The 15,126-nt window shown below is 39.8% G+C and overlaps 1 protein-coding gene and 1 non-coding gene across 3 annotated transcripts in view; one reads left to right on the top strand and one right to left on the bottom strand.

Annotated features, from left to right (window-relative positions):
* rerg (RAS-like, estrogen-regulated, growth inhibitor) overlaps nucleotides 1–11,561 on the top strand; it is a 29,240-nt gene extending 17,679 nt beyond the window's left edge. For both annotated transcript variants that reach the window (XM_068307206.1, XM_068307205.1), the window contains 3 exons: nucleotides 3,541–3,597; nucleotides 8,600–8,673; nucleotides 10,563–11,561. In XM_068307206.1, coding sequence (XP_068163307.1) covers nucleotides 3,541–3,597; nucleotides 8,600–8,673; nucleotides 10,563–10,973 — 542 coding nt within the window. In that variant the 3' untranslated portion in view covers nucleotides 10,974–11,561. The remainder of the gene's footprint in view (nucleotides 1–3,540; nucleotides 3,598–8,599; nucleotides 8,674–10,562) is intronic.
* On the bottom strand, nucleotides 2,683–2,755 carry trnak-uuu (transfer RNA lysine (anticodon UUU)). Its single transcript has one exon. It is a non-coding gene; the product is annotated as a tRNA-Lys (tRNA).
* Nucleotides 11,562–15,126: the final 3,565 nt, after the last annotated feature.

Genomic DNA, 15,126 nt, shown 5'->3' with positions numbered 1-15,126 from the left:
CAGTGTTAAATATTTTAGTATAATTACAGCAGACATGACAATGGTGTTTCTCAGTGTGAAGTAGGGATGTGACGGTGAGGGTTTCCTGTTAAGGTATTTCATACTGTCTTTACAAGAAGTTGTAGTTTTGTCTTGCGGCGCAGCTGCAAGCTGCAAACAGTCTGAATTCCCTCTGACAGAAATGCAATAAAATCCCCAGAAACAGCTTGTTTTTGTCATGATTCACCTCTTTTCTATTCATGTAAAACAGGAAAAAAAACAAAAAAAAAACAGTTTCCAATCAGCAGAGGGCAAATTTATGGCAGGCATCTTTAGCTGAAATAAACACCATAAGGGGTTAAAGTCAGACACTGACTGAAGTCTAACATTAAACTGCTCTGTTATTTTAATGGGGTGTTGTAGAAAATCGACTTTTTAAATGCGTTGTTAAAAGTTCTTAGTTTCAGGAGTTAAATAGATGTTATTATTTGTGAAGTCACTGCTACCTCACATATTCAAGTCTGGACTTTCCGCTGTGGGTTTATGTATGTATTTCTATATTTACTGACATAAATGCACTCTACTTTCTCATTCTAACATCATCCCCTTCAGTCTTGACAGCTCAGGTGTATTGTGTGATGAGAACTGCTGTAACATGAACACAATAGGTACACAAAGTGACTGCAGCTGTTCAACAATTCGAGAGGTCCACTTCTCAGCTGGCGGCGAGGTGTTGTTGTGGTCGGAGGAAAGCAAAGATCCACGGGAGTCCGTCTGGCGTTCGTGGGGATGTCAATAGGGAGTCCTGAATGAGTATCATCGTGCCGGATCAGAACTGGGCCACTAATTCCAACATTTTGCTGCTGATGCCATAAGGTCATTTGGGACAATGCAGTTTTTCCCTTTCATAATGTGTTAGATGTGAGTCTAAAAACTTCTCCATCCTTCCATTGAGCAAACCTTTATAATATCTTGGTTTGATAGCCAACATAAGATGTTGTTTTCAGACTGAGCTGCGGTGGAGCTCCTCATCCACCCAGATTTAACCACAACTTGACAGAAATGTCAAGTTTTTTGTGATAATCATGATGCCATCTTTCTTCCATCGTCCCATGCCTGGATAGACAACAGCGTTGAAAAGGTGAAAGTAGGGTTATTTCAATTTAATATATACTTTTCTGTCAGTGGTGATGAAATGTGTTCTGTGTGTGGTGTCATTGCCACAGGAGACATGACAGCACAGGTTGTTAAGGTATCTTCAGCTCTGTTCTCCACATGCTGCCGACTCAACTCAACAGACAGAGAAGGAAGAGAAGCAAAACATTCTTTATTTCACAAATTAAATATTAAATAATTCTTCAGCCATATTCAGTATATAAGAATAAGAGAAAAAATCTGGAGGAGGAATGAGGAAGAACCACAGTTCACTCTGATTCACACAGCATGCAGTTGATGGAGTATATAAAAATGTTTCCGTGTTTTTGCTCTCACCTAATTTTGCAAAAATGAGGTGTTATAGTAAATCATAGAGGTGAAAAGTTTATGACTCTATTTCAATCAATAAAACTCTTCAGATAGTAACCGATTCTACCTGTGAGGGATGTATGTGGCTTCATCTAAGTGCCGAGAAGCTGCTTTTTAAAAATTTATCAGCACTGTTATCACTTTTCCTCTTGGTGTCTGTATGACCTGGTTAGCCTGGTGATACAGAGCACGTTACAGAGCCGTGAGTGAATCTGGGCCACAATGTCCATATTGACGCATGTTAACAAAGGCTCCTCTTTTCCATGCCTACATTTCTTCTAGTGGCAGTGAAAAGAGAGGGATACAGTTACCTCTAATGAGGAAAGGACTTCACACCCCATTGGTTGTTCTGGCTACCTGGAATCCAGGCCACTGCGGCAGAAACGCCACACAATAATCTCAGTGGGAATTTCACCACCGAACAAGTGAAGCAAATGTGTCCAGAGAAGAAAGTGTGCGTCAGTCTGCACTCTCAGCAACGTGACAATTTATCTGCCGTTGAGCTGTCAGCACAGTCAGGGAGTTAATGAAGGTTGTGTAACACACTCCTCCTTTGGCTGATGATTCTGAAGTGTGTTGGGAAAAATTGATGGATAGATTACTGAGGAATTAAATCACCACAACATGATTACAAATGGCCCACAAGAAAAGAAATAAAGAAAGAAAAGCTACAGAGATGAATATCTATCAATGTTGTACTGTTTGGTTGATCAAAATAAATATTTAGACTCAGGATGTTGACATTAGAATAGAAACGTGGGCTCAAGTGGGCCATTCAGACTCATTTGGTGCTGCTCAGGCACATGCAGGCCTGAAGAGTCCCTTTGCTTGTTGGTGTGTGTGTTCCCCAAAAAAATAACACAATGGTAAAAAAGTGTACTATGCTATATTTTGAAAGTTTGTTTATTCATTTATGGTTTGCAATGTGAGGTCAAATGAAAGAAAGTAGAGGAAAATAAATAGTTACAGAGTTCCTGCATGATTGTCTAGACGGCTAATCATTTTTAGGAAATGTAAAAGTGTATTATAATAAGCAATCTATTATTGTAGGGAAATTACTTTTTTCCATTCTAATGTAACACGCATATATACATCTCGCATGCAGATTATGGGAGGCAGCTCTCACATGGGGGTACCAAAACTTGTGAGAGAACAGTGCCTTGTTCCCCTAGAATTTGATGCCTGAACAGGGGCTTGAACCCTGGACCCTCAGATTAAAAGTCTGATGCTCTACCAACTGAGCTATCCAGGCTCTATTGATGATGATGAGAAATAAAGATTTGGTGCTACAGCCTCATATGTCAGGGTCAGTGTTGGTATTATGTTGTCAATAAACAATCACATAATAACAATATTAAAGGACTTTATTTGCTCAGTTAAGCTAATCACATCCTGGCTTTAGCTCCATTCACACAGCGTCATGAAGGCTCCAATTTTTTTTTATCTCATTCTCAGGATCTAGAAGTCGTTTTTCGCTTCTTGATGAGACACGCTCAACGCTACATGAACTGACGGCCGTAGAGACCCACGTCACACGTCGAGTCACGTTTTTAGTTTTGTCACAAATAACACTCTTATTGGTTTATAGCTCTGAGTAATGCACGGGTAACGACCTCTTAATTCTGTCTGAATGATGATACTCAACATTAGTGTGTGGGTTCATACTTGTTGAGGGTAAACCATGAACAGAATGAGTCACTGGCCTGTGGGGGGATGTTTTTATTTGCTCATGAAATCTAAGGCTGTAAACAACAGGCCAACTAGTCTAGATAAGTTCAGATGACCATCAGATGCTCTTTCAGTAGCACTTAAAGGGAGAAATGTGTACTGTATTTAAGTTGTTTAGCTTTTATAGCCACTTAATGCTTGTCTAGCTACTGACACTGATATGTTTTCATTCACATATAATCATAAAAATCATAGCATATTATTTCCCGTCATATAATGACGGGAAATAACATGCAGTATGTGCAGTATAAGAAAATCCTAATATCGTTTCTTGCGTTTGTATTCTGAACCTTGTCTCTGTTCTTCCAGCTCTGGTTGTGAGATTTCTGACCAGACGTTTCATCTGGGAATACGACCCAACGCTCGGTAAGGAAATATTTATCTGTTTCTATAAAAACACTGATTCAAAAACAGTTCAATAATTCATATAAATGTGTAACTTATTGGTTTATTCAGAATTGTACGTCAGAATGTTTTTACTTTCTTATTTTGTAAGTTTATGACTGCAGTCTTCAACCACTGATGTGTCTGTATGTTAAATAAATCCTTAAATCTCATCTCTGCTGGAGGGTATTAATTTGAGCATTTACGTTATCAATAATTAAAATTAGATTTTCTTACACTTTGGCACAGATAAAACAAGATATAAGATGCTTACAGTATTTTCTGCACTATAAGGCGCACCTAAAAACCTTTAATTTTCTCAAAAACCAACTGTGTGCCTTATAATCCAGTGCGCGTTATATATTAAAAATGATTTAAAATAGGCCTTTCATTGAAGATGAGTTTTAAGATGACTTCCCTATTCTGGTGAAAACAGTTTTAAAATAGGCCATTCATTGAAGGTGTGCCTTATAGTCCAGTGCACCTTATAGTGTGGAAAATACTGTAATCGTAATGCTTTTTTTTTTTACTACAGTTTATTTCTTTGCCTAGCATGTAATGTTTATGCTACACTAAGATAGCCTTGGCAATTTCTCAGTACAATTCCCAGAATTAAATGTTGTTTTTTTCTCTTTGGACTAGTGTACTCAAATGATGCAAAAAACAAACAAACTAGATGCAGTACTAAGTTAAAGTTATACTTAATGAGGTGTGAGGTCATTAGTCATCAAATTGATGAAAATAGTTTGTTCAGAAGAAAAATTAAAAATGCAAACAGGATCAATGTAGAGGATGTATTTTCTGCCCTCATGGGTGAATAATTATAGACCTGAGCGTGTTGTACAGTGATGGAGATCGAGCCACTTCTATACAGTGTAATTATGAGGCACAATGACATCACACCTGTGTCCTTCTGTGAGACGCTTTTCGCTTTCTGGTTGTATGCAGCAGGCCAGAACCTTTGGATCACATGGTGAATCTTTTTATTGAGAGGCACCTGGGAGAATAGGTTCTTTTTGTTTCAGCTATTTCATGGAACAACATGATTATAATCTCCTAAACAGAAGGTGTCCTTCCTCCTCGCATCACAACATATGGCTGGGAAGATTGTTGGGAGGCTTTCAGCTGCTCGGAAACAACACAAGAACACTAGAAAGTTATTAGGAATTTAAAAGATTCATGTCCCTGCATTTGAGCACAACAGAACACTGATAGATACCCTTGATACCTTCATACGAGATGAGTACCGTATAAATACCAGGTAAATTGTTCTTCACAAGAAAAGAGGAAGAAAGCAGAAAAAGAATGACAACTGCCTCCTTGGTTACCACAAGAGTTTGCATAACAACCAACAAAGCACAGCTTGAGGTGCATAATGGGAATAACAGCACTGTTGGAGAGTCTCTGTGACCAATCAGACTGCCTGACTGCAATTACCCATGAAGAGGTTGACACGTTATTATGACCCTATGGGTTCATCACAAAGGCGGGTCTGTGTGCAGAGTGCTGCTCTTACAAATGCAGGATTACTGCCAGAAAGTGGGCTTCACTTTTTCATCTCAGTATGCCTTCCTGTGCTGCAGCCCACCATTTATCCCCCCCCCCCCATTTCTCTCATCGGGGTCACCGATGATGGCCCTCATGTTCTTTTCAACCTTTAAAATGAATGTTATTCCAGGGCATGCTGGGAAGTGTGGCCTTATGGGTGACGATGGTTTGGGATTTTCATTCTTCTCATCTTCAGTCGTTTTCTCCAAACATCCCAACAGATTTCATCTGCTAGCACAAAAAGTATGTTCTACCTGAGAGCAGAAACTATCTATAAGCCTTATCAACAAACTGTTCCCTCAGCAACCCAATACTTTCTGTTTTTGAGTCCATCATCTTGTCAAACAGGTGAGAAGTTTGGATTCATTGGGGTTGATGGGATGGGGTGGCAGGTTTAACCGTCTGCCACTCTTCCTCTTGTCAGCACATTTGGAGACAAACACACAGGAGGATGGACGTCTGCAGCCGACAGTCATGGCTCCTGGAATAGGCCGTCCCAAGGGAAGATGTGTGATACTCCTCCTCATCAGGCCTCCTGCCAAACTGCATAAATCACCAGTCTGTCTCCACCTCTGGCTCTCTGCGGCATTTCATTTATGTCACAGGAAGCAGTTCATGCCTCTGGAGAAGTGAACACACCTGGGACTCCTGAGACTGAGAGACAGGAGCGATCAGAACATCATTTTTAGTTTCACTGTTTCTTGTTTTGAACTTACTGTTAAGCTATGTGACAATAATTTTGTCACAAAGGAGGAAGAGTCATTCAAATGTTTGGAGTTAATTATCTTATGCCAGAGTGGGGTGGAAGTCGCTCAGAGACTGGAAGGTTGTCGGTTCAAGACCAGCGTGGACCAAAATCTGTAGATTAAAAGTGTCAGAGGAAACTAGAATGACACCTCCACCAAGGTGAATATCCAAATATGCAAATATGCACACTGTGAACAGCTTGTTCTTTATCCCTCCACCAAGTTTAGTTGAATCCATCAAGTACTTTTTGGGTAACCATGCAAATGAAGGATTGAAAACAGGAATTAGTGACATTATAAGCATCATACCTCCTACGAAGATGTCTGCGATGACTGACTACTCACATTTTAGCAACACGATTGGTTATTGGTATGGTCAGTTATCAGGAAATCCATCTTAAAGGGTTGTTTTTTTTCATGCCCACCTTTACCTCCATGTTGAACGCAGCATAAGCCCCTCTGGGTTAAAAGAGGAATCTGTTTCCAAGCAGCATTTCAGCAGCTTCAGTGCTCTCTGCGACGTGTTTACACAGATGGGCTTTTTATAGGGGGCAATTCAGGCAGATAACTCCTGCTAAAGGAATGAAGGGTCACGGTCACAGCTCACACCTGTGTTCCTTTTCCAGGAATAAGACAGTTTCCAAAGATGCTAGAGGTTATTCTCAGGCGATAGATCATGAAGGATCCTTTCTGGATCAGTAACCTGCTTGAAGAGATGGATGGGCTTGGCTCCAAAGTGCAAGACAGTAAAAAGAAGTAGCATCGGGTAATGGATCTGTGATGTTCTTTTCAACCAGTCTGAGGAGAAGTCAGGGTGTGTTCTTGTTTTTACCTCTAATAGAAACTTGGCTTGGGCTACTGGGGAGTTGGACTGGGTTGCGGACGTTTTATGGCGGCTGGATGGTTGTTGATGGCTGCCGGTTGTCGGTCGTGGCCGTTAATTCGCCTCGTGGCGATGGTGACTGGGGGTGTGGTTCTCGGTGCCCCTGGTGGCTCTTCAGGTGATGGCTTCTGGATACTCCAGGCTGCTAGGGTTGGGAGTGCTCGGCTAGCGTGGCCCTGTTGAGTTCTGGTAGCCTATCTGGGTGTTGGTTTCATCACACATGCATGTTGGGTCAGGGCTTACCAGCTCCTGTCGAGTCCAATTATTGAGAACCATTGGGTCCCATCAGAATGTGATGAGTCTCACTTCAGTCATCAAAATCTAATGCCCTCTATCTTCCTCCTACACTGGTTTCCTCTGGTGGCCTATTCTATACTATCAGGACCTCCACTAATCTGGTGTTTTGTAACATTGATGTTGAAATATCAGAATAAAACAGCCTAAATCTTTTTCACTCCAACAGCACTGCCTGTCTATCCACTACCTTGTTTGTGTTTTCTCTCCTTTTGCTTTCCCCCTTAACTCACAGGGGTGCAGCACTTCCCTCTCTGGCTCACAACAGGAAATTCTAATAAAGACTGACAATTTAGTTCCCAGAGAGGAGTGGTGACGGTCACATGCACGCATTAAAATGTATAAAAGATTTTGCTGCAAGACTAAAATAAGCATTGATCTCATAAAAGGTTGAATACATGCAGACAAGACAAGGAAAAAAATAAAAAAAGAAACTGCCCTCCAGCAGAATCTCCAGAAAAACATGGAAGTCCATATAACACATCCGTGTCTATGAAGGGGCCTTCTGAAGCCAGCAGGACGTGCAGACAAACACAATCTCAAAAAAGGCAGTCAGAGACCGCAACATCCCACGATGCCTCTGGCTTCCTGAAAATGTTGCTTTTTGTTTTTTGATTATATCTCATCAGGTTTCATGTGTACCTAAAAAGGTATAAAAGTGAACATTTGACCTTGAACCTAGTTTTTCAAGGTCAAGGTTGTAATCTAATTTTCATCCCCTTGCCTCCTTGAATATAACGCCTTTTGTTTCATCTTTCTATCTCATCCGGTTCATGAGATATCTGCAAAAAAATGTATAAAAGTTGAAATTTGATCTTGACCTGGTTGTCTCAAATTCTAGGTCATCATCTCATTTTCATCCCCTGTGCTGCCCCAGTAATACGCTTTTTCTTTCAACCTTCTATCTGCAACGGTTGTGAAGATATTTGGTGGACAGACAGACGGACGAACACACAAACACTGACGATTACAATACATCACCTCTTTGAAGCGGGATGTAACTATTATACCGACCAATGAGTAACATCCAATCACATTTCTTGGATCATCCCTTCCTCTGAGAATGTCGCAGTTGTTCTACTTTAATAAAAAAATGATTCAAAGAGCAGAAAAACTAACAACAATGACATCAAATAAAAAATTTGTCCCAATTCAAAAGGTTCTGTGGCCGACACAAACGTTTTGTCCTTCAAGCCAGTTCTTCAGGCATGAGGATGAGATGCATCATTCAGATAATGATGAATGATGAATAAGAATAGAAAGGAGGTATGCAAATTTTTTTTTTTTGCTCACAGTCATTGTCAATATTATGTGTAATCTATTAATCATTCAAACAGTTAGGAAGTAGAATTATAGATAAACAGAATTCAAAAGTCTGCCTCCCTGCATTTTTATTTCAGTGCTACATAAATAGTTTTCTCTTATGTCCTGCGTCAGAACTAGCAGACTGATTCACAATCTTACTATAATTATATTATGTTTTAATTATAATCTTTTGTTTTGTGTATTACAGAATCGACATATCGTCATCAGGCCAACATAGACGACGAGGTTGTCACCATGGAGATTCTGGACACTGCAGGACAGGTGAGATGAATTAACCCTGTATTTCTAATCCATCGGTGTGTTACACACATTTATCTAAGGAAATAAAACATGACCTGGAGAATCCACCATAACTGACCTATTTCTTCTGTGATTAGGGTCAGGGTTAACTTATTAAATTCAAATGGATGTAACCTTTTAAACACCTCCTTCTGGTATATGTCCCTAGTTTTGGGGACTGATGGTGCACACACCTACCAAAATTATCAAAAAATGGTACAGGCATGCATAAACTCCACCTCCAATTTGTAATGCAAAACTTAACTACTTTGCTTACTTTTTTGATTTTAAACATTATTTTTGTGGATGTTATTCTAAAGATATGACAAAAGTACTGCAGGTACTTGCACCAGGAATCAAACCTATGTCCAACATATAAGAACTCAAACCATCTTGTACACCTTCTTTGGAATATTTGATGCTATAATGTTGGAAAGCGCTGCAGCAGGACAAGCAGATACAACTGTGAATGGTTCTTCCAGATAGTAATTTCCTGCAGCTCTGGTGGGTGCTGACCGTGAGGGAGAGCTGGTGTGTGTGTGTGTCCTCAGGCTGGGGATAAATATGCTGCAGTGCTGCGTAGGTGTTCTGCTGATTTCCCCTGCGACACTACAGCCGAGTCATCCCTCTCCCACTACATCTTAGTCCATTTTCAGCCGACATCAGGATGTGGTCTGAATGTTTCAGGCACAGCCGCGTCGGGTGGCCTCTCTCGGCTCTGGATGTGTAAAAGCATTGTAGTAATGCTATCATGATTTGTGGACCAAGAGTCTCCCCGCTAGATCATAAATTCCAGGGTCAAAAATCGGTCAGGTATACAAACGTCAACATTATTATAAGTTCTCCAGAGCAGACATCTCAAAAACTGTGATGTCTGCTCCTCTCTTTAGTGCGGTTATGATTTAAAGTTTGACACAAGACAAGTTTAGCACTAACATATGTCACTGCATATGTTTCTGCTTCAACATTCTGAAATTAGCACCACATTCAAGGATGTTCAAGCTCCTCAGGCAACTTCAGAAGTATGTTTTTTGGCTTGAGCAGGTTTGGTGAGGAGAGGAAGGAAGAATCAGGGAATGCAGACGCTTCTCCGTAAAGAGACCTTGTGTGTAACGTCTAGTGTTTTTTAAAAAATCTCATTTCATCAAATGACAGCGAAAGAGAGCATGTGGATTCAGAAGATGTCGCCTTCAAATTGTCACCCACGCAAGAACAAGTCCTTGTTCTTACCTCCACAAAGGAGGTGATAATTTAATCGTGTCTTGACAGCAAGAATACGCAGAAACTATCCCGTAAATGTCTGTGTGTGTGTTCGAGTAGACCCCATTAAATACTACTGCAGATTAGGATAAAGGGACAAAACAGGATTTTTTTATTTAATTTTTACATTTTTTTTAGGTAATATAATTTAAGGATCCCGAACAAAACATGTTACATATATCGCACGTTGATATCTGTGTAAAGAAATTTGGTTTGGATCCAAATAAAAACATGCTCATATAATCTTTTAACTGAATGAAATAAAGTTCGAAAACTATTTCCACTGAGTAGATGAAATAATATAATGAATGGACTCGATGGGTCTGATGTATCTCTTGTTGCACTGTTGCATGAACAACAAATTATCACCGGATTAAATTATATATAAGAAGCAGCAATAGTATGAAATTTACAATAAAACCAAGCTTTACCTGTTTTTAATAAGTCAAGCTAAGGTAACTCACTGATGGCTGTACTGTAATAACATATAAGAAATATTTTCTTCCAATTCTCGTCTAATCTAAATAACACCAAAATATATTTCCTTAGAATATCTTGAAATCTGAATTCACCGTTCAAGTTAATCCCCATATTCTGCACCTTCTCTTCAGGAGGACATCCAGCAGAAGGAGGGCCACATGCGCTGGGGTGATGGATTCGTCATTGTGTATGACATCACAGACCGGGGCAGCTTTGAGGAAGTGGCGCCGCTCCGAAGTCTCTTAGAGGAGGTGAAGAAGCCCAAAAATGTCCCCTTGGTCCTTGTGGGCAACAAGTCAGATCTGGACCACGTTCGGCAGGTTGGCACGGAGGAAGGCGAGCGCCTGGCGGCTGAAATGGCCTGCGCCTTCTATGAATGCTCAGCGTGTGCCAATGAGGGTGGCACGGTGGCCGAAGCTTTCCATGAGCTGTGTCGGGAGGTGAGGCGCCGCAAAGCCGTGCAGGGCAAAGCCAGACGCCGCAGCTCCACCACACACGTCAAACAGGCCATCAACAAGATGCTGACCAAGATCAGCAGCTAGGGAAGAGCCGCGCTCTCGTCTGACGACACAAGAAATGTAAAAGTTTTGAGCGGTTACCAGCTCGGAAACGGACAAATATGACTGTTTCAATGTGGAATGTGTTACTCTGATCATTAACAAGAAAAAAAGAGTGTGCAATATCTCTTCTCTCTGGAAGAGGTTGTTAATGTCATTTCCTCATCAGAGCCTTAAAGGATGATATCGTCCAAGCATTAGAATCAAAATAAATCTTTAGGAGACACAAAATGGTTCATGAATCATTGAAATGGTTAAAAGTTCTCAACTTTTTTTCTTTCATCCTCTCAAATAAAATAAAGTTTAAAAAAAAAAGGCAGATATCACCCCAGCATGCAACCTGTCCTACTTAGCATGCAAACAATCAAAGCAGTAATGCATTTTACACCATGTATAATATGGTATGATGCCTTAAGCAACAGTGTCTGAGGTGTGCACCGAACCCAAAGGCATCTACAGTAGAACATACTGTAACTGTTGAAATGTAATGTTTTTTTCTTTACGTACGTTATCTGTATGATGGAAAATATCAGCTGTGCACTTGTAATTAAAACCTGAGATGTATCCCAACGATTTTATCTCAAGGAGTCTGTATAAACGATTGCATGATGGATTTAAAACACTTATTTGCACAAACACGTTGTCTGACACAGTAGCAGAATGTTAAACTGCCTGAAATCTGCCCAGGCCCATTTGTCAAGGGAAAACAACTTGAAATCTTCTTTTCAATGTGCACTCATCCAGGTGCACCAATGTCACCAGTGGGAAGTCCTTTGTGCTTTCCAGTGAACATGAACTCCCAAAGGTCACAGACACAACCACACTGTGCAAAAGACTCAGACAACAAAAATGATTCAATCTCCCTTTCAGTGTTTTCTGAGTCCTAGAGAGGTCAGACTGCTGTTTGTTCTCTGCTGAAGGAGAACATGTCAGCATGTCCTGGTCCGCAAGAGCTGCGATCTGAAGAAAGACCTTTTGACAGATCAGACTTTCCTCTTAGCAATTTGGAATTGTAGAAATCAGTTGACTATATGGCAAAAAATAGGAGCCACCTGTGTGAGTTTTCACGCACCGTTGTGCAGAATTCTACAACTTTTGCATGTAAAGTTAAAAAACAACATAAAACAGACTTGGCATCTTGTCAGGTCCACCAGGATAGTTTAGCTGTAATGATCAACCTGAAAACATAGAAAAATGATTTACTTTAATTGAAAAAAGAAAACCAACAGAATTAGATTTTTAATTTTTTTAAAAATTGCTTACCGAATGTAATGTTTTCATTACATCTGATCTTTACTGGATGAATTATTATTTACAGAGTCGACACAATCCGCAAGAAACTACTAAAAGACAGCTGTTCTATTTTGAAAAGCTGTCAAACGTTTTCTTATTTATGCTAATTATACAGAGCTACAGGATTAAAACTACCATTAATCACTCATTTTATAATGAAGGTAAAGTGTTCCTATTCCATTACAGTGACTGACAATAGTGGGTGTATTCATCTGCAGCTCATTGTTACAGCACAATTTCATAAGATGTACTTCGGTATTTCGTTGCTGCCCTGAGGCCAGCCTATTCAAATATTTTATTACAGTCCCTTTTCATAATTCAATAAAATGAATACTTTTAGTTATAGTTCTGCATTAAAAAGCAAGTATCCCACTGAATACACCTTTCACTACCAACATGCTGCTGACTCATGCTGTGGCCACAAAAACAAAAGATGACTTTTTTTTGGGTGAAGCAAACTAAAAAAAAATCCTTCTGTTACTTTCCATTCATGCTCTGTTAAAAAAGGATGAGAAGGTGTTAATACTGCAGCGGATGCTAAATGTCACAGTATTCCACCAGAATGTTATAAGCAATGGGAAGAGAACAATCAGTGACATAAAATATTAGACCAGCTTTGTTTTCTTCAATCTTATTAATTTATTTTTGTCAGAAAACTCATCTATAGCATCTGATCTCTTGTGGCTGCTCTCAGTGAGATCTTGACAGGGGAATGAGGTAATATTACCCATTGTGGTCACTCTCATTGATGAGAGTTTTCCAGTATTTCCAGTGGATGCTTTCTGCTCTCTGGTCAAAAAGGTCAGTAATGAGCTCATTATGGTTTGGAACTGTCAAACATCATTACAAACGGGGTTGTGTTCAATCCAAGAAAGACGTTTTATCCTTCCAGACAAGGATTGGGAAAATAAAGTCCTTTGTTATAACATCTTCACTTATTATACCTGTCTATAAAAAATAATGAAAAGAAAAAAGGTAAAAAATGTGCATACAGTGCATCCTCATTCCTTGCAGGTAATGCGTTCCAGAAACCACACATGATTAACGAATTCCACAATAGAACGTCAAACTATTTATCTTATTATTTACAGTAATTAAAACGTTTATGACCCTCCCCATACTGATATTAAACCACCTTCTATCTGTATTACCTTTTCCCACACTCGTATCGACTGTTTCAAGCACTTATGTGTCTCACGTAAGTCCGAGACTCACAGAACGTAGCGCACTTCCGGGTGCCGTCAGCCAATAGAATGTGCGTACGGTATCATGTGACTGCCTACCGAAAAAATCCGCGATGAGATTAAATCGGGAGCGTTGATGCAGCACAAAGAGAAGCTCCAGATATGATTTTGTCAGCATTTCACAGTCCAAATTCAAGGCTAGATACAGTTTTAAAAAAATCCATCAGTCCTTGAATTGATTAGTGGCAACCCCTTGATGTTCCTCTGTGCAGGAAGGAAATATTCAGCCATCATTCTTGCTGTATGAGAATCAAATGTCTCCAGAGCGAAAATAATTCCCACACATCCTGTTTAGATATGCAATCATGGGGAAAATTAGCTCAGCAGTGATTTCAGCACATGCACATAAATAACCACAGGAAAGCGTTTTGACTGACTGGATGATTGAGACGAGATAAAAACACGGGATATCATTTATTACAGAAGTAAATTCATAAGAGTTGCAGAACTCATTTTTCGGAGACTCACTTGTATGTTTATTTTTAATTCAGGTGTTTGAGGAGCCAATAAGTTCTGGAGAAACTCTTATTGAAAGATTTCATTTCCAGCAGAGCAGAGAAAACAGAGAGGAATCATCAGTTTCATAGCAGAGGAAATGAAGGGCTGACAGAGGAGGAACAGACCGGCCCTCTTCTTCAGCTCAGTTTCTGCCAAGCAGCACTTCTTCTCTGACATTCTGACTACATGTTTACGTTCAAATGTTTTACAACACGTCCGCTTTGGAGGAGAAAAACGTCATTGACTCCAGTTCATCATCCAGAGTCATTAAATGTTTGAGGAATCCCGTCTGGGGCAAGGCTCCTATTTCATCAACTTAGGTTGGAAAACATTTTATACTGTATATTGAGAGAAAAAGTTGGGATTTATCTTATCGCATAAGATTAATTGTCTTATTTTAGGTTGTTTTTCCATCTTTCATTCTTTTCTCTGACAGTCGTAACCCAAGAGGTTTAGATTGGGACTTTAATAAAAAGGATTAAAGTTAAAACACCACTGTATTGCCTCCAACGGGGAAATCATCATATCACTAAAAACATGCATTTCAGGTGGACTGGTCAGTTCCAAATTGTCCATAGCTGTGAGTGTGTGAGTGGTTGTTCGTATTTCATGTGGTTCAGTGATGCACTGGCAACATGTCTGGAACGTCTCCCTACCTCTCGCCCCTTAAGTCCCCTGGGATGGGCTCCAGAAACCCCCGTGAACCGCAAAAGTGGAGGAAGTGGTTCGGAAAATGAATGAATGAAAGGTTTAACATTCAGATGGAATCTTATAAACACAAATCTAGAGATGGCCATCTGTATTTGTGCTATGCTAACCACTTTGCAGGCCTACCGTCACAGATTACAGACAGGAGAGTGAAATGCTCACGTCTCACTCCCATAAATGGATTTATGGAAACATTCTTCTGCTGGTATTTTTTATATATTTATTGATTCACTATTTCAGTGTATTTCCCACCATACATCTATAATAAAATTTTATGTAATGTACTATAGAAACCATTTATAGTTTGAAACAGCATGAAAAGTATTCATATTTATAGGCTGAGAAGCAGCAGTCTTAATGTAAGGTATTTCCTGTTGTGGAAAATCTGCTCTTAA

The sequence above is a fragment of the Antennarius striatus genome, chromosome 22 (assembly GCF_040054535.1).
Source record: "Antennarius striatus isolate MH-2024 chromosome 22, ASM4005453v1, whole genome shotgun sequence".
Taxonomy (NCBI): domain Eukaryota; kingdom Metazoa; phylum Chordata; class Actinopteri; order Lophiiformes; family Antennariidae; genus Antennarius; species Antennarius striatus.
This window is presented reverse-complemented; position numbering and strand designations above follow the sequence as displayed.